The following is an 18,982-nucleotide window of genomic DNA, read 5'->3' as shown; positions in this document are numbered from 1 at the left end:
TCTCTCTCTCTCTCTCTCTCTCTCTCTCTCTCTCTCTCTTCCCTTCTAATCTTGGTTTGTCACTTTACCTGCTGTTGATAAGTGGTTAGCGCAACAGTTCTAAAACATTCCTCTTAACTAAAAAATTTGGACAGATGAAAATTACCAGCCTTGTACTCAACTTATGATTGTCTACAGAGGATGAAACATATTACAGCCAACAATCAGCAGCCTTGAAGTGTATTGTGCACAATGAAAATACATTGTTATCCATGCACACGACCATTCCACCCCTGAGAAAGAGTAAGCTAAAGTGACTTGACATAACATTTTCATTCCAAGAATTGTCAAGTCAAGATATGAGCTGAAAAAGGTCATTACATGTTCATTTAGAAGATAAATTAAATGTGAATATCATTATTGGATATCAGACTTTAGACAGAAATCACTTCTGAATAAACTACTAAAATTTAACTGTAGATATAATTTTTTAAACAAACCGACGATCAAATGATTCACATATGAAGAAGAATGATAGAGTCCTGAATAATTTGGAGCAGAAAACTTTTAAATTACAACTGTTATCCCACCTGTGATACTTCAATTCTAGTATGAAACACAAACAAATGTGATACTATATATGAAAACGTGACACTATTTGCTGCTATCAGTATAATTTACATGTCGTGTAAATGAAAGGATTGCTGTGGAAGGGAGGTAATCAGTTCCTGCTCTCTGAGGAATGAGACTTTTGCTTCCCTCCCATTATTAAACGGGAAGTAACTCTAACGAGGAAGTAAACGACAAAGCACAAACACAGAGCAGACGAATCTTGCGTGGTCACATGCGGTTGTATTGTAAGCTGTGATAAGTTTTGTTTTGTGAGATTTCTGTACTTTCAATTGGGTTCACTATTTTCTTAGTATGTGGGAATGGACTGGTGTATCTTTGACAAGCCTGTGACAATATTCTCACTATTCTGTCGGTTAACATCTCTCTCTCTCTCACTCTCAGACTCTCTCTCTCTCTCTCTCTCTCTCTCTCTCTCTCTCTCTCTCTCTCTCTCTCTCTCTCTCTCTCTCTCTCTCTCTCTCAAGAATGAACTAGTCGAACACCTTAAAAACAAAGTATAAATATTAATTTATTACTCTTGATTTTTTCTACTATGTAACTGCAAGTATTCACTAATTCTATTTCTAGTTTATCAATATTAATTTCGTTGGTTAATTGTAAATTCTGTTACGTTAATTGTTCCCTAATTTGGGCAAGGGCTGGATGCAAAAACAAATACAAGTGCTTGATTATTCTATCACTCTTGGCAAATAAACATTTATCTTATCTTCATTTAACCTATCTCTCTCTTTAAATCAATAAATGTAACTATGTAGTATCACTTCTTCTTCTTCTTTCTTGATGTGGACTGGGTTCATCAGAACGTCTGTAGTCCAGAACACTGTCAGCTGTTTAAGTTGAGTCACTCAGTCAGTTATGCGCTATCATTTCTACAAACAAAATTAGAAAAGATTGAGTGTGTCACTGCAGTTCTTATGAATTTATCCTGATTTAGTTGTGTCCATGTTTTCCAGTAATTATTTATTGTTACATATACATATGTCATGTTTAGGGTTATCTACCAGGTCTTTGCCTGTCTGAGTTGTTAACTTTACTTTACTTTATTTGTGTGGTCCTTTTATTGTTTAAACATGTTAGAAATTATCTGGTTTGAAACTGTATGTATACCAAAGAAACCCCTTTTCTGATCTTTAATGTATTATAAATTCCTGCAGACACAGGTGCACAGAAGTAAGGTTTACAATGGTGAACACTCCAATACCTCACAGCCTCAAGTCAGAGGCAAAAAAAGCAGCTAAAATTCTGCGTGAATTTACTATGCCCAACTCCAAAACTGGCCCTGACAAGCTTATTCCAGGTACACCTAATAAGTATTTATTTTAAATACGTATATGTTACTTGATTGACAGGTTAGAGGTTAATATATATATGTATGTACAGTGGTACCTGCGATGTGTGGTCCCTCTGATGAGCGGACACCTCCCTTTAAAGGACACATTCTGAGGTCCCTTTGTCTATTATCTCTACCAAAATGTACCTGTTATGACAGGTCACCTGCAATGTAGGGACACTTCTTTTTGTTGGGCCCAAGGGTGTCCTTTCATCGCAGGTACCACTGTACTGTTTTCGTCCCATACTAGTGTTCTAAGTTTTAGAAAGTGATGATCCTCACCATACATGACATTGTACTCACAAAAATAATTTTTGTAAACAAAAACTTCCTTTCTTTTTGATTTTGTGTGCATCTTTTTTTCTTCTTTGTTTTGCCACCATCCCTCTCTCCCAAAAGTCCCGTCCTCTCTATTTCCCTCTGTCTGTCATTGCTGTATCTCTATCTCTCTCAAAATATCCTGGCTGCAAAACATGTTGTGTCAGAAGACATCCTACGTATCAAAGCAATGAGACATCGACCGACAAACATTTGTATTAAATGACAGAAGATCGAGGCCTGGGAACAACACTGCACACACACACATGCATACACACGCACGCACACACACACACACATGTACACACACACACACACACACACACACACACACACACACACACACACACACACAGGGCCTTTAATTATTTGTCTCTTTTGAGAAAAATCAATCCATGGTTTTAATTTTGTGTTGCTGAATTCAGTTGGTATCTTTGCCAAGGCACGAGGGCTTGCCATACTAACAGTGTTCAAGGCAGGGTTCCTGGTGACGGCACGAGGTGGCAGTGGCATTGTCATTGCTAAGCTGAGAGATGAACTGGACTACAGTCAAGGTTGGTAGAGCATTATTTGTATTACATGTAGAAAAATATGAGAAGAATTGAGAATTAATTTGATGAGCGAGCTAATCTAAGATTTATGTATTTTTTTCCAGTTGAGGTCTGCGTACATCTTAATTTTTTCTCTCTCTCGTTTATCACATTTTGTTTTGTTTTATTTTATTTAGAAACATGACAATGATAGCAAGAAATTGAAAAACAGTGGAAGAAAAAAATAGTTGAAGTATTCTTTGTGTGTGTTTTATTTGTCTAAAAAGCCATATCTCTCAGAATACACGTCTTTTGCTAAAAGGGGAACAATACACTGATGTAGTTGATTTTAGACACGATCATTGGTATGTTATATGTACACTTTGATTATATATATATATGCATGTATTTTTTCAGGATGGTCAGCCCCATCAGCTATTGGCCTTGCTGGATTGGGTGGAGGGTTTGAAATTGGAATGGAGGTAAGATCGGTGTTTTCTCTCTCTCTGTCTCTCTCTGTCTCTCTGTCTCTGTCTCTGTCTCTGTCTCTCTCTCTCTCTCTCTCTCTCTCTCTCTCTCTCTCTCTCTCTCTGTACAGGATGCCATTCTGTCTCTCGCTCAGGTGACTGATTTTGTCATCATCCTCAACACGCAAGCAGCAGTGGACGCTTTCTCAAAGGGAGGCAACCTGACTCTGGGTGGCAACTTCACTATTGCTGTGGGGCCCTTGGGTCGCAATATAGAAGGTGATGTGGCCTTACGAAGCCCTGCTGCCATCTACACCTACTCCAAGACCAAGGGAATCTTTGCTGGCATCTCTGTGGAGGGTAGTGCACTTATCGAACGCAAGGACGCCAATAGAAAGTGAGTGGTAGTTTTTCTAAGACTGTGGTAGTTTTGAAGGGGCCAAGAACGTGGCAAGCTCATGAGATAATAACATTTGCCTGTTATAACCTGTTATAGTAATTCTTCAGGGCTGGGTTTATAATGTGTAATAATTATACGCCTCTCTCCAAAAGAAAATGGGAAAAGCTGTTTTTATTTGAACCACCTTTAAAATGTTCTCATTTTACAGCTAGACTGAGCTTTTATTTACATACAGAGGGAGATAATTCGAAGCTAAATAAACTGCAACTTTTTGTCCCCCCAAAAGAATTAAATAACAAGAATGCTTAATTGTGGACAAAACAAGACATTCACAATTCTGAATTTGAATACATATTGAATGTTTCATTTTGTCTATAATTTTCTGTATAAAGTTAACTTTTTTTTTTTTTTTTTTTTAATTTTAGAACTTGAGGAGCTTAGTTTTATGATTTGACTCAAGACACACACAAAAAAGAACATACTTACGTGACCTAGTCTTACTTCTAGGGACTGCAAAAACAAAACCCTTACCTGATTGCAGTTTTACTAATACTGTGTCCTGCTTGAATGTAAAAAAAACCCAAGAAAAGTTAGTTTATGCTTCTGCTTGATTTTTCTCCCACAGATTCTATGAGTGTGACATCCGAGCGTGCGAGATCTTGGCAGGCAAGGTGTCCCCCCCTGAGGGCTGTGAAGCGCTGTACCAAGTGATGAGGGAGCATCAAGAGCTTGCTGCACGTGCAGCGTTGAAACTGGCCAAGCGTCAGGCTGCCAAGCACGCTGATATCGCCCGCGATCGATTTGCTGAATCCTCTGGCATCAGTCTGCCTGTGAGTGTGTGAGATTGAAAGCGATCAATATTACAAGATAGGCTGCCAAGCACGCTGATATCGTCCGCTATTGATTTGCTGAATCCACTGGCATCAGTCTGCCTGTGAGTGTGTGAGATTGAGAGCGATCAATATTACAAAATAGGCTGCCAAGCATGCTGGTATCACTCTCGATCGATTTGCTGAATCCACTGGCATCAGTCTGCCTATGAGTGTGTGAGATTCTGGATCTGGATCTGGATGCCCCTCTGGGTGTAGGTCGTGGTGAATAGGTCACAGGAGCCGACTTTGGCTGTTTCGTGACAGGAGGTGTGCGCATCGCCAGTTGAGCCACATTGTGGGGTCTTGTGATTGTAAGCGATCAATATTACAAGATAGGACAGTGACGCACCAAGGGCAGGTCTGCATGGACGGCCGGTTTATGGCCCGGGGGATCCGGTGACGATGTGCATGCGTGGGAGGAAGTTTCTTCTTCCTTGAGAATAGCTAGATCAGCGACCTGTGTTTGACAATTTTTGGTTTTTCTTTCAGAGTTTCTCTAAAGGCAAATCGGGCGAGCAGAAATCCAAATCATCATTCTATGAGAAGACTACAGTCACAAGGACAACAACGACAGCAACAAAGAAACCTTCAAAAACGTATGCTTCCCCCAATCTTGATCGACGATCCAGGGAGGTGCACACTGCCGCATACACACCCACTGCCTCGTCAGGTGAATTGTGAATTTTAAGATTTTTTTGAGAATAAACAGGGATGGAACCTGCAAATGTTCCCTTTTTCAGTAATGTTAAAAAAAAACCTGAAACAGCCTTTTTTAATTTTTTACAAATTATAGGAATTTCTTCGCTTCAGGAGAGAACGACCCAGTAAGCTTTTTCGTTTCTACCCTATAGTTCCATCCCTGATAATTCGTATATGATATACATATTTATTTGTGTAGAAAGAGGAGAAGTTAGGGTGGTATAGTACTTGGAGAATATAGAGGAAATAGAGAGAAAGAAGATGATTTGGGGCTTTACCTTGACAGAATAGTTAAGAAGATTTCAGTGCGTGGCAGATGTAGCTCTAGACTTTCTCCTGCTGACAACCCTAAATTTAGCTCTGTGGCCTTCTACTATAACAAGGCTTGGTCTCCTGTAGACGGATGTTAGGCTTTAAACTTTAAGCCCTTTTTGTCTGTGCAGGTGACTCAAGGAGACAAAGTATGCCAGATGTGTTCAAGTCTTCATCGGCCTCTGCAGTCTCTGCATCAATGTTCAAACCTCCCATCCCTGCTGTTCACACCCCTGCACGGGCTGTGGCTGTGTTCCCCTATAAAGCTGAGATGTCGTGTGACCTGTCATTTTCACCAGGTGAGTTGTTTAGGTGTAAGTGTTTGACTGATATGTGTGTGTCTGTATGTGTTAGTGTGTGTGTGTGTGTGTGTGTGTGTGTGTGTGTGTGTGTGTGTGTGTGTGTGTGTGTGGTGTTTTTGTGTGTGTGGTGTTTTTGTGTGTGTGGTGTTTTTGTGTGTGTGTGCATGAGTAGGTGTATAAGACTGATAGATGGAGAGAGATAGACGGGGAGGGTGTGTGTCTGTATGTATGGGTGTTTCTGTAGGTGTGCCTGTCAGTCTGTCTGTCTTGTCTATAAACAAAAGTTGTTTGCCATAGTCTCGGTGCATAAGGTGAGTCTATATATGTTTTTTAAGCACGTTTTTATTTACAAAAACTGCCTCCATCACAAAGCAGTAAAAATGCAAATACATGTACACTGGAACCCCCCTTTTAAGACCCCCCAGTTTAAGACTCCCTCCTTTTTAAGACCCTGTTTTCAAATATTTCCTGTTCATAACCTCTGTAAATTTACCCCCAGTTTAAGACTCCTTCCTTTTTAAGACCCTGTTTTCAAATATTTTCTGTTCATAACCTCTGTAAATTTACCCCCAGTTTAAGACTCCCTCCTTTTTAAGACCCTGTTTTCAAATATTTCCTGTTCATAACCTCTGTAAATTTACCCCCAGTTTAAGTCTCCCTCCTTTTTAAGACCCTGTTTTCAAATATTTCCTGTTCATAACCTCTGTAAATTTACCCCCAGTTTAAGTCTCCCTCCTTTTTAAGACCCTGTTTTCAAATATTTCCTGTTCATAACGTCTGTAAATTTACCCCCAGTTTAAGTCTCCCTCCTTTTTAAGACCCTGTTTTCAAATATTTCCTGTTCATAACCTCTGTAAATTTACCCCCAGTTTAAGTCTCCCTCCTTTTTAAGACCTGCGTTTCTCAAATTTTGGAAGGTCGTAAAAGGGGGTTCCACTGTATGTGTTTGTCTGCTGTGATTTACAAATGGCATACAGTTTTAAAAGTCCCATAAAGTATTGTTTCAAGTAAAGTTTAGTGGTCTTGATGTTGTTGGTTTCAATGGCATTTTACACTTTTTTGTTGCAGGCGACCAGATTGAAGTGTTGACTCGCACCGACACACAGGATGACTGGTGGGAAGGCAAGATTGGCTGGCGCACTGGCATCTTTCCTGCTAACTATGTTAAACTTGTGTAACTGGTGATGTTGGTGTGTGTGTGTGTGTGTTATTCTATATTGAGAAATCTTGCTGAACAGATAGGTGAGAGCACTTGTATGTGTGTGTGTGTGTGTGTGTGTGTGTGTGTGTGCGTGTTAGTTGGTCGTGAGAACTCTTGCTGAACAGACAAGAAAGAGAGAGAATGTGTATGTGTGTGTGTGTATGTGTGTGTGTGTGTGTGTGCATGTGTGTGTGTTGTGTGTGTGTGTTATTTGATATTGAGAAATCTTGCTGAACAGACAGGAGAGAGCATGCGGGTATGTGTGTGTGTGTTTGTGCATGTGTCACAAATTAATCTACAGATCTCAGGTATATTGCTCAGCAACAAGAAAGCTATGCAACTTTAACGTTACAAAGTTAATGGTCTTTCCATTTCAAAAAGTCAGCATATTTCAATAGGGTTGATTGGGTCCATGGTTTTGTCATATAAATAGTTCTGATTGCCAAATTTAGCATATATATGAAAAACTTAAAGTAGATGTATGATCTCTGTGTGTATCTATACAGTGTAAGTTGTTACAAATCGCTGCTCAGGGTTTATAAAATCTTAAAATATGATGCAGCGTATGTTTGTCCGTCTTTCTGTCAGATCATGCATCCATGCCTCCGGTTTTTTTCTGATTGTATGTAGGTAAGCGCTCTGACAAGCATACTCACACCGGTGACACTGTGACGGTTCCCCTACGCTTTGTGTTCGGTGCCCTGACCCTTTGTGTTCGGTTCCCACTCGGTTCCCACACGCCAAAATTCGCGGACAAAACATCCATTTATGGTAGTATTACGCAATGTTGCTCTCTGAGAATGGTCTTGTTAGATCTGTGAGTGTTTACACTACATGCCTAGGTGCTGTTGGATTGAAGGTTTTTGATATTTTAGCCGTTATTAGGTAGAATGCCTTCCACTTTACTGCAAAACTGCATAATTCGTAGCATCGGCAAGAAATATCCTACCAAAAAATGCCTGCTTGGAACTGTCGTTGGTCCAGCAAAAAGTTCAACATGTCTGTAGCAGACAGCCCAAGTTTCAAGATTGTAGGGCCATCCAAACAGCCGTAATAATAAAAACAACAAAAGTAGTCAGTGAAATTGGCTGTGTTCGGTCCCCACACACTTTTGTGACGTAGGCGTGACGGTTCCCATAATTCATTGTGTCGGTCCCCACTTTCTGTGTCGGACCCCACTTTCGACCTAATTTCTCTGTGACGGACCCCACAACCAGCCTATTTTGTGTCGGTCCCCACACCTTCTTGGATTTATGACTTGCCGGTTACTTGTATCATTGTATTCATTGAATCTAATTGTCTCGGAGTTATTTTTCAGCAAAAACCGGCAAGGCAGCACCTTTTGTGATACCAAGTAAGTCAGATGACATCAGTATGTGTGTGTATGTGTGTGTGTGAGAGAGAGAGAGATAGAGAGAGACAGACAGACAGACAAAGACAGAGAGAGAGAGAGAGAGAGAGAGAGAAAGAGAGAGAGAGTAACTTTATTAGTTTATGCCACAAATAATATATAACATTATTTATCTCTGGGACGGTTCCCAGTATACCAGCAAATTATGTGTTGATCCACCCACACCTTCTTGAACTGGCCTTCCCAATATCTACTCTTAGTCTTAAGGCCTTGGAGATATGCAATTTGGCACATTTTTAAAATAAAAGATCCACCTGTCGTATGTGAGATTCAGTTTTCAGAGCAAAATGCTGCCCAGGGACTTCTAGTGGTGATTGAAAAAAAAAAAAGTACTTGCCTGTGTCAAGTGTGTGTCTTTATCCACGCTTGTTGTAAGAGGCAACTTTTCCCAGCTCCTTGTGTTCATGACTGCTTTCTCTTAAAATTAATTACTTTATGACAGTCAGAATACAATGGAACAAGGCTACATAAACCCTGACAGCCTACGACAACGGCCCGACTAAGGCTCAACACCGCGCCAATAAATTCAGCATTGGGCCAATGTTGGGCCATGATTGCTCCGTTTTCGTAGGCTATCAGGGTCAAAGATACATATTGGTAAACTAGTAAAATACATGTTCAGCATCATCAGCAATACCACAAAAGGATTAAAACAAGAAATTCCTCCGATAGGAACTACACCCCCGTCAAAGGGAAATAACCTTCTCAGTTGGTGGCAGTGAGAATGGTTATTTCCCTTTGACCAACGGGGGTGTCCGTCTATACCAGGCCTTGTATAATTTTAATCCACCAATAACTCCCTAACCGTGTGTTTGACTGGTCCCAATTTTTGTAAGGACCGTCTCAGGAATGTATAGAACCTGTTCACCAAGTTTGGTGACGATCGGTCCGTTCATTCTTGAGATCTACTTGCGAACACAAACACATCGAGTGAAACCTATACACACCCCTATACCGGGGGTGTAAAAATCCTATTAGCTGTATGTCAGCGGCACAATGCAACCAGAACCAGCGTTTATGTATGGAAAGCCGTTTGGCTCATAACCATTACACGCGTAATAAAAAATAAATACACGCGTAATAAATGATTAATACGCGTGTAATAAATGATTAATGCGCGTGTAATTTATCTTTTTTCTTATGCTATGGAATAGCATAATGATTAAATACACGTGTAATAACTATTTCATACGCGTGTAAGAAATGATTATTACGCGTGTATTAATTATTTCTTACACGCGCATGAAATATTTATTACGCGTGTATTAAATATTTTTTACACGCGCATGAAATGATTATTACGCGTGTATTAATTATTTCTTACACGCGCATAAAATATTTATTACGCGTGTATTAAATATTTCTTACACGCGCATGAAATATTTATTACGCGTGTATTTAATCATTTCGTACACGTGTATGACATTTTTATTCCACGTGCATTTAATCATTTCTTACACGCGTATAAACTATTTCCTGCATGTGTATTTAATCATTTCTTACACGTGCATGAAATATTTATTACACGCGTATTTAATCATTTCTTACACGCGCATGAAATAGTTATTACACGCGTATTTAATCATTTCTTACACGCGTAAAAAATGATTATTACACGCGCATTAATCATTTATTACACGCGTATTAATCATTTATTACGCGTGTATTTATTTTTTATTACGCGTGTAATGGTTATGAGCCAAACGGCTTTCCATATTTATGTGGAGTGATCGGGTGCTGGTCACTACCGCGAGCGTCACTACCGCGACTACCACTACCGCGTCTCACACTAAAGTTGTGTTTCCGTACCCGCGATAGCGTTTTTCCAGCGGTGCGACGAAAATCAAGCACATAGAAAATGACCAGGAGTGTTTCCACACGCGCGACGCGTTAGCGGCGCGACAAGCGGCAAGCGACGCGATTTTTTTGAAAGGGTCCTGGAGCGATTTTTTCGCGTTGTCGCGCGGCAACGCGGGAGTTTACAGATTTTACCGCATGTTTAAAACGCAAGTACGGAAACACGTCACGCGTTTGCGCGCGTTTTCTTTTGTCGCTGCCGCTGTCGCGGGTACGGAAACAGAACTTATTCCCCCCTCTGCTTCTTTACCTCTGTAAACTTGTAGGGGTAGTTATTTTTCGATAATGACCCAGCAACCAAACAAATAACGACCCAGCAACAGCCTGAATCCTCGATAGTGCAATGGGTTGAGAAGCTGTTCTGTTTCGGTACTACTTTTTGCGACTGAAAAGTTCCGAACGCTCTAACGTACGAAGTATACATCTCTGGAGCAAACAATACAAACATACCGCATTTAAATTAACAACTACAGGCCTGAACACATGAATCTCCATATAAAATCCATGAGTTCGGTTGTTTTCTGAGTCTAGATCAGACGTTCATCACAAGCAATTTCCCAAGGCAAGTAACTCATACTTTGTCTAGCGACAAGAGTAGTTCCCCTTCTTTTCACTCAGTTTCTTCGACAACAGACTGCAATCCGACGGTCAGTTTTCAGCAATATTTCATTTAATAAACAGATCACACGCAACCAAATGCACACATCTCATCAATTTAAACAACATAAAGCGGTTTCATACACTATTTTCCCCAGAAAACTTAACTTCATACAGTTTTTAACGTTGGAACACGGGTGCAAAAGTTCGTCTGCTAGTCCCATTTGACGAAAAAACATTATCCTAAACGATACCAAAACATATACAGAACACACAATATCTGCCTTTGCCGCCACAGCAGAATAACAGCATATCTGTGTACTTGAATTTAGCCCAAAATAGGAAAACTGACAAGAAGTGTTAACAGAATGGAATGATTTGCACGGAACTATACAACCGCGCATTAATCGATCGCCTGCGCAGGTTGACTGGTTGAGAGAATAGGATTCGATCAAACTTTCGCAAAAAAACTCCTCTTTTCTTTGAATAACTGAAGAAAGGAGGAATAAAGAGGTTACACACCTCGTCTCAGTGATTATAAAAAATAATGGTCTCAGTTCGCGGTCATGAAAAAGCTCGCTAAAGCTCGCATTTTTCATGATCCGCTAACTTCGACCATTATTTTTGATAATCACTGAGACTCGGCATGTAACCTCTACTTACCGCGAGTACGACACTACCGCGAGTACGACACTACCGCGAGTATAACACTACCGCGTGTCACACTACCGCGAGTATAACATTACCGCGTGTCATTTTATGACTTCCATGGCTGAAGGCAAAGGTTGAAATGTTTCCTTGAAATATAAAACAAAAAGGCCTGGTCTGTTCTCTGAACACTAATTCAATGTTTGTCATGCTAACCAAGAACTCAAAACGATCAGAACACACTATCAGAATACATATAGAATGGGTTGCTTCCAATCAAAGCCGTTAGAACACAAACTCACAAGAAGTAAGTTTGCATGCGTTCTCTCTACGGTTATGGTACTCGCGGTTGTGGTACGCGCGGTAGTGTGACACGCGGCAGTGTTATACTCGCGGTAGTGTCGTACTCGCGGTAGTGTGACACGCGGTAGTGTTACACGCGGTAGTGTCGTACTCGCGGTAGTGTGACACGCGGTAGTGTTACACGCGGTAGTGTCGTACTCGCCGTAGTGTGACACGCGGTAGTGACGCTCGCGGTAGTGTCGCATAACCGGAGTGATCTGGAAAGGTGTCAATCTCTCTCTCTCTCTCTCTCTCTCTCTCTCTCTCTCTCACTCTCTCTCTCTCTCTCTCTCTCTCACACATACACACACACACACACACACACACACACACACACACACACACACACATACTGATGTCATCTGACTTACTTGGTATCACAAAAGGTGCTGCCTTGCCGGTTTTTGCTGAAAAATAACTCCGAGACAATTAGATTCAATGAATACAATGATACAAGTAACCGGCAAGTCATAAATCCAAGAAGGTGTGGGGACCGACACAAAATAGGCTGGTTGTGGGGTCCGTCACAGAGAAATTAGGTCGAAAGTGGGGTCCGACACAGAAAGTGGGGACCGACACAATGAATTATGGGAACCGTCACGCCTACGTCACAAAAGTGTGTGGGGACCGAACACAGCCAATTTCACTGACTACTTTTGTTGTTTTTATTATTACGGCTGTTTGGATGGCCCTACAATCTTGAAACTTGGGCTGTCTGCTACAGACATGTTGAACTTTTTGCTGGACCAACGACAGTTCCAAGCAGGCATTTTTTGGTAGGATATTTCTTGCCGATGCTACGAATTATGCAGTTTTGCAGTAAAGTGGAAGGCATTCTACCTAATAACGGCTAAAATATCAAAAACCTTCAATCCAACAGCACCTAGGCATGTAGTGTAAACACTCACAGATCTAACAAGACCATTCTCAGAGAGCAACATTGCGTAATACTACCATAAATGGATGTTTTGTCCGCGAATTTTGGCGTGTGGGAACCGAGTGGGAACCGAACACAAAGGGTCAGGGCACCGAACACAAAGCGTAGGGGAACCGTCACAGTGTCACCGGTGTGATACTGCTGATCTTATTTTTCTATCGGTTTTTGACGCACGCAATAGCCTAGTGGTAAAGACGCTGCATGCCTCCCATGCAGGAGGTTGGGTTTTCGAATCCCGGCTGCGTCTGGTGGGTTAGGGGTAGAGATTTTTCTGATCCCCCTGGTTTATGTGCAGACCTGCTAGTCCCTTTTCCCCTTTGTGTGCATGTACACGCAAGCACAAGACCAAGTACGCAGGGAAAAGATCCGGTAATCCTTGTCAGAGTTCGTTAGGTTATAGAAACTCGAAAATATTATGCATGCATCCCCCAAAATCGGCATGTGACAGCTTAAATGGCAGGGTAAAAATGGTCAAACTCATAAAAACCCACTCGCACAAAACACGAGTGTACGTGGGAGTTTCAGCACAGGAAATTATATCTGTTTCTCTTTAAAAAATACTTCTTTTTTTTCACGTAAATGGTCACGTCAGCCATCACAGATCTGCCTTTAATTGATATTAAGAGTTAATCCTTCCACTTGGACACATACTCAAAAGCAACAGCTTGCGTGCTCCCTGCACACAAGGGTAAACGTTTTAAATTAATTGCACAGATTAACAAAGGCAGGCCTGGGAACCCATACGATTTCACCATATTGTGTACGCTTGATTGTCTAAAATACGATCAGTACGGTCGGTGGAAAATAAATAAGACGAGAAATATTCTTAAGACTGGTTTTTTTTCTGCTTCTTTGAATGATTAAATTAACTGTATAACTCTGCATTTGATCAAATGATTACAGCTTTTGTCATGCCTCCCAAGAAGTAAGGTATGCTTTTATTACTAAGCTCTTTGACCGCTTATCTTAACATGGTTCTCTGTCAAAAAAGTTTATTTTCAGCAAAATGCATTCTGAAATGCCAATTAAGTGCTGAAATGCTGTTAGTCTGTTTCATGTGATTTTAAATATTTTTTTATTTTTATTCAGCTAACATGTATTCTTAAATGACAATTAAGGGCTGAAATGCTGTTAGTCTGTTACATGTTGTTTTACCATGTCAATAGGCATTGTGATGGTATTTTTAAATGCTATTATCATATATGGTTGGATGTTGATGTACAGGTAAATTGTTGATATTGGTTTGTTATTGTTATGAAATAGTACTCTTGCATTATGTCTAATAACTGTTGTTCCATCTGTGCATTAATGTCTACCATAATCAGAGCTTATATTTTTGTCACAGTCAGTGGCTTTTTTTTAATAATCAAAAACACAGCTGCAATGTAAGAGAACAAATCCCCTTTACAGATTTGTATATCGTGCCTATTTGGGTGAATTTTGAAATAATGCGGTTTCTGGCTCTATCCACTTTACCTGAGTAATCAGTGAGTCATACATCTAGTAGGACTGGGTGGCCGAGTGGTAACGCACTTGCACTCGGAAGCGAGAGGTTGCAAGTTCGACCCTTGGTCAAGGCGTTAGCAATTTTCTCCCCCCTTTCCTAACCTAGGTGGTGGGTTCAAGTACTAGTCTTTCGGATGAGACGAAAAACCGAGGTCCCTTCGTGTACACTACATTGGGGTGTGCACGTTAAAGATCCCACGATTGACAAAAGGGTCTTTCCTGGCAAAATTGTATAGGCATAGATAAAAATGCCCACCAAAATAATAATAATAATAATAATAATAAATAACTTTTCTATAGCGCGAGTCCCATCAATTGGCTCCAGGCGCTTTACAAATTCATTATAGAATAAACTAGCACAAATCAACAAGCATACAAAGCATACATTTAACTGAGACATAACACCAAGAACCCAAGCACTAAGCAAAACTTAGCGTACAATGTTAAAAGTACACACACACACACACACACACACACACACACGCACACACACACACACACACACACGCACGCACGCGCACACACAAAGATACCATTGACAAAGAGACCATAAAGCACATACAGGGTAGAGAGTTCCAAAACAGAATAGAGTTGTGGAGAGTCTACTCAGGCTAAGCAAAGGCTTTACGAAACAGGTATGTTTTGAGTTGGGTTTTGAAGGAGGAAAGGCTGCTGGAATCACGGATAGAACTTGGAAGCGAGTTCCAGACGGTCGGAATCTGGTACCTAAAGGTTCTTTCACCAAAGGTCTTGGTCCTGGTTTTGGGGATGCGAAGGAGTTTTTCAGAGGAGGATCTGAGAGAACGGGATGGCTCGTAGATACTGAGGGAATGGGACAAATAGGGGGGAAGTGATTTCTCAAAACAGCGGTACCCTAACAGAGCGAGCTTGTACTCGATTCTATACTTCATAGGAAGCCAGTGAAGGGTGGTAAGTAGGGGAGTAACATGGTCTTTCTTAGACTTCTGCAGAATGAGCCTTGCAGCACTGTTCTGGACTCTCTGTAAGCGATCAAGTTCTTCAGTGGGGAGGCCGGCAAGCAATGAGTTGCAGTAGTCAAGTCGACTCAGGATCAGAGAGGAGACAAGTTGAACAGTGGCTTGGAGTGTCAGGAATGATCTGACAGAGGAAATCTTGCGCAACTCAAAAAAGGCACATTTACAAACAAAACTAATGTGTTTTTGCATTGTCAGAGCAGAGTCCAGGTACACGCCTAGGTCCTTAACAGCGGTTTGGGAAACAATCTGAGTGTCGCCTATTGTCAGGGAAGTACAGTCAATCTGATTTAAAGCATGCCTTGAGCCTGACAGCATCACCTCAGTTTTTGAGTCATTCAGCTTGAGTTTATTGTCTATCATCCAGTCTTTAACTGACTCAATGCAGCGCTCAGTGTTTTTAACCACTTTTGGAAAATCACTGGGGGGAGCAGAATCCTCTATTTGGGTGTCGTCGGCATACTTGTGGTGTTCGCAGCCATGCCTCGAGATGACGTCAGATAGGTCCTGTGTATATAGTGTAAACAGAACCGGGCCTAGAACAGAGCCCTGAGGTACTCCGTGCTTCAGGGGAACAGGGGATGATTCTTTTTGACCTATTTGTACTCTTTGAAAGCGTTCAGAGAGATATGACACGAACCACTGGAAGGCTTTGTCGGCAATTCCAAACGTGAACTGTAGTCTCTTTAGGAGGACGTCGTGGTCGATGGTGTCAAATGCCGCCGAGAGGTCCAAGAGTGCGAGCACAGACACTTCCTTGTTGTCAGCACTGGTCAGCAGCTTGTCAGTTACGTAAAGAAGAGCGGTTTCTGTGCTATGATTTTTCTTGTATGCGGACTGATGGACGTCCAAAAGATCATTACTCAGCAGATGTTCTTGGAGCTGCGCTAGCACACACTTTTCTAACAGCTTGGTCAGAAAGGGTAAGTTTGAAATGGGTCTATAGTTCTTTAAGCACTCCGTGTCAAGGCCTGGCTTTTTTAGAAGTGGTGTTATGACTGCCTCTTTAAACTGTGCAGGCACAGACCCAGACTGAAGAGAAAGGTTTAAGATTCTCGTTACAACAGGAACAAGGAAATCCAGGCAAGTTTTCATGAGTGACGTGGGAATGGGGTCAAGTGTGCAGGATTTTGGAGCACATTTTGAAATAAGTTCAAAAACAAACTTCTCAGAAACAGGGCTAAACCGTGTAAGGGGGGTCCCTGAAAATGCGGCGAAGGACATTTGTGTTTTGGATGAGTCGAGACCTTTGCGAATGTCAGAGATCTTCTGGTCAAAGAAATTGCTGAAAGTCTCGGGGAGTTCTGATGGGGGAATCAATTTAGGGAGGGCAGTGGCTTTCTTCTTCGCGAATAGCTCATCTGTTACAGAAAACAGAGCCTTGGTGTCTTTGCACTCAGCGAGGCGGGATGTATAGTATTCCTGCTTGGCACTGGTGTGGAGAGCTTTGATGTCGTCAAGCTGTTGACGATAAATCTGACGGTGAACTGTCAGGCCTGACGTTCTCCATAACCTCTCCCACTTGCGTACGAGCCGTTTGTGGTCCTTTATATCTTCGGACATCCATGGTGCTGAGGGACGATCAGTGACTTGCCTGGTGACAAGGGGGGCGTGGCTGTCCATCAGCTGACGTAGACAGGTGTTGAAGACCATCAAGAGGTCTGTGTCTGGCGTGTCGGCAGCAGTGGAGGCGGCAAACACCCTCACGTCTTCCCTGAAATTGTCCACGTTCATCTTCTTCAGGTTTCGTGACGTGACCGTTCTTACTGCAGGCTTGGGCTTCTGAATGCTGATGTTGAAGAAAAGAGCTGAGTGGTCGGATATCTGACAGTCTCTCACAGAAAATGAGCTTGTTGGATTGTCGGCCTCACGCACAACAAGCCAGTCAAGAGTGTGACCATCTGTATGTGTGGGTTCATTGATCAGCTGAACAAGACTATAGTCCTTCAGAAATGTCTTTACTCGGTTCACTGAACTGTTTGCCTGTGCGTCGAAGTGACAATTAAAATCACCAACAAACAAGTGTTTCTTTGTGTGGTACATTTCAAGAAGGTCTGGGAGTTCGTTCAAGAAATCCGTGTCTTTCAAACCGTTCTTTTTGCTGGGGGGAGGACGGTAGATGCATACAAAAAACAAAGATGACTGTTGATGGGAGTAGTGCATTTCAACAGCTTCGAAAGAGAGAAACTGTAGTCGCTTGAAAAACAGGTTGTTGGTAAGGTGAGTGGCGTGAATGATACATATCCCGCCCCCTCTTCTGTCCGTTCTAGGAAAGGACTGAGTCGTATGAGTGGAAGGGGTCATGTCTTTGATAGTAGCCTCATCACCTTTCTCGCACAGCCAAGACTCCGTGATAATTGCAAGATCAATGTGATCGTCAATAATTAGGTCACGAATGATGTGTGTTTTCGGCCTGCAGGAACGAGCATTTACATGGAAAGCGTTTATGCCAGGGTGGTTTTGAGAGTACGATGAAGGAACAATGGAAGAGGTATGCACTTGAACGAGGTTGCTTGTGATCACACCGCGAGTTGGGCGGTCAGACAGTGTTGGTGTGTCCACGACAGGGGAGATAACCACTGGAATAGTCTTACCTCGTTGTTTGCGGCGACCACCGCGGTACGGGCGACGTTTACCTTTTTTTCGCTGAAAAGGACAGGGTGGGGTGCGTAGAAGTTGTAAATCTGACAGATGTTGTGAAAATCCCGGGAACATATGCACAGGCTTTCCCTGCAAACACAGGAGTTCTGCTCGGCTGTACTTGACACAAGGTCGCACAGCTGTAGTCACAACACTGTGCACCGGAGCGGTGCGCTTGTACTCTTGCTTAGTATCAGCCGTGTTGACGATAGCCGTGAGCGAATCCTTAGTTGACAGCAGTGTAGAGAGAAGGGATAGTCCGATCAGAAACATGGAGATATCTCTCCAGCCCAGCATCCAAAGATGCCAAAACTGGTACCACTCTGTAGGTCTCAACATGACGAAGACGAATATCACAACATAAAAAGCGATCAAGGTTAATTGACACGATAATTAACCAAAACACGCAGAGCACGTCACCTCAAGCCTGTTAGGCGATGGTGAACACTACTCAAGAATGGCTGCGATCTGCTGGCCGATGTGAATGGGTGATGTATTGTGTAAAAAAATTCCATCTCACACGGCATAAATAAATTCCTGCGCCTTGAATATGTGCGCGATATAAATTGCATAAAATAAAATTAAAATAAAAAAATAAAAATAATCCCTGCGATTAGAACTGTACCCACGGAATACGCGCGATATAAGCCTAATATTGATTGATTGATATAATGAGCAGTGTTCGTCAGTATGGACGTCCAGCGGATCGCCGGTGAACAAAAACCTAACATTGATATTTTTCTCTCAGATGTTTTTGAAGCTACCGAGCTGTAAAACTTCTTACATTTCTAGGGTTTAATTATGATGACCTCTAGACATGACCCAAGTCTGGCTGACCCTCAGCAAAGTTCAAGGCAACAGTGGGGTTAAGTTTTGGTCAAAAATATTTGCTTCATTTCTGATGCTAGATCTTTGATACTTCACATACTTCCAGGGTTTAATGACCTCAAAATGTAAGTCTGCCTGTTCCTGGTCATATTTCAAAGTCACAGAGGGATTGATCTTG

General features: G+C 41.8%; 1 protein-coding gene across 1 annotated transcript; it reads left to right on the top strand.

Annotated features, from left to right (window-relative positions):
- The first annotated feature begins 774 nt into the window (after positions 1 to 774).
- Positions 775 to 8,392, top strand: LOC138971528 (SH3 domain-containing YSC84-like protein 1). The gene is made up of 9 exons (XM_070344273.1): positions 775 to 836; positions 1,767 to 1,909; positions 2,686 to 2,814; positions 3,208 to 3,272; positions 3,413 to 3,654; positions 4,283 to 4,487; positions 5,019 to 5,199; positions 5,672 to 5,839; positions 6,911 to 8,392. The coding sequence occupies exons 2-9, from the start codon at positions 1,795 to 1,797 to the stop codon at positions 7,018 to 7,020; spliced, it is 1,215 nt and encodes a 404-aa protein (XP_070200374.1). The 5' UTR covers positions 775 to 836; positions 1,767 to 1,794; the 3' UTR covers positions 7,021 to 8,392.
- Positions 8,393 to 18,982: the final 10,590 nt, after the last annotated feature.

Source organism: Littorina saxatilis, linkage group LG7 (assembly GCF_037325665.1).
Source record: "Littorina saxatilis isolate snail1 linkage group LG7, US_GU_Lsax_2.0, whole genome shotgun sequence".
NCBI lineage: Eukaryota > Metazoa > Mollusca > Gastropoda > Littorinimorpha > Littorinidae > Littorina > Littorina saxatilis.
The sequence above is the reverse complement of the archived record's forward strand: the minus strand, read 5'-3'. Positions and strand labels throughout refer to the sequence as shown.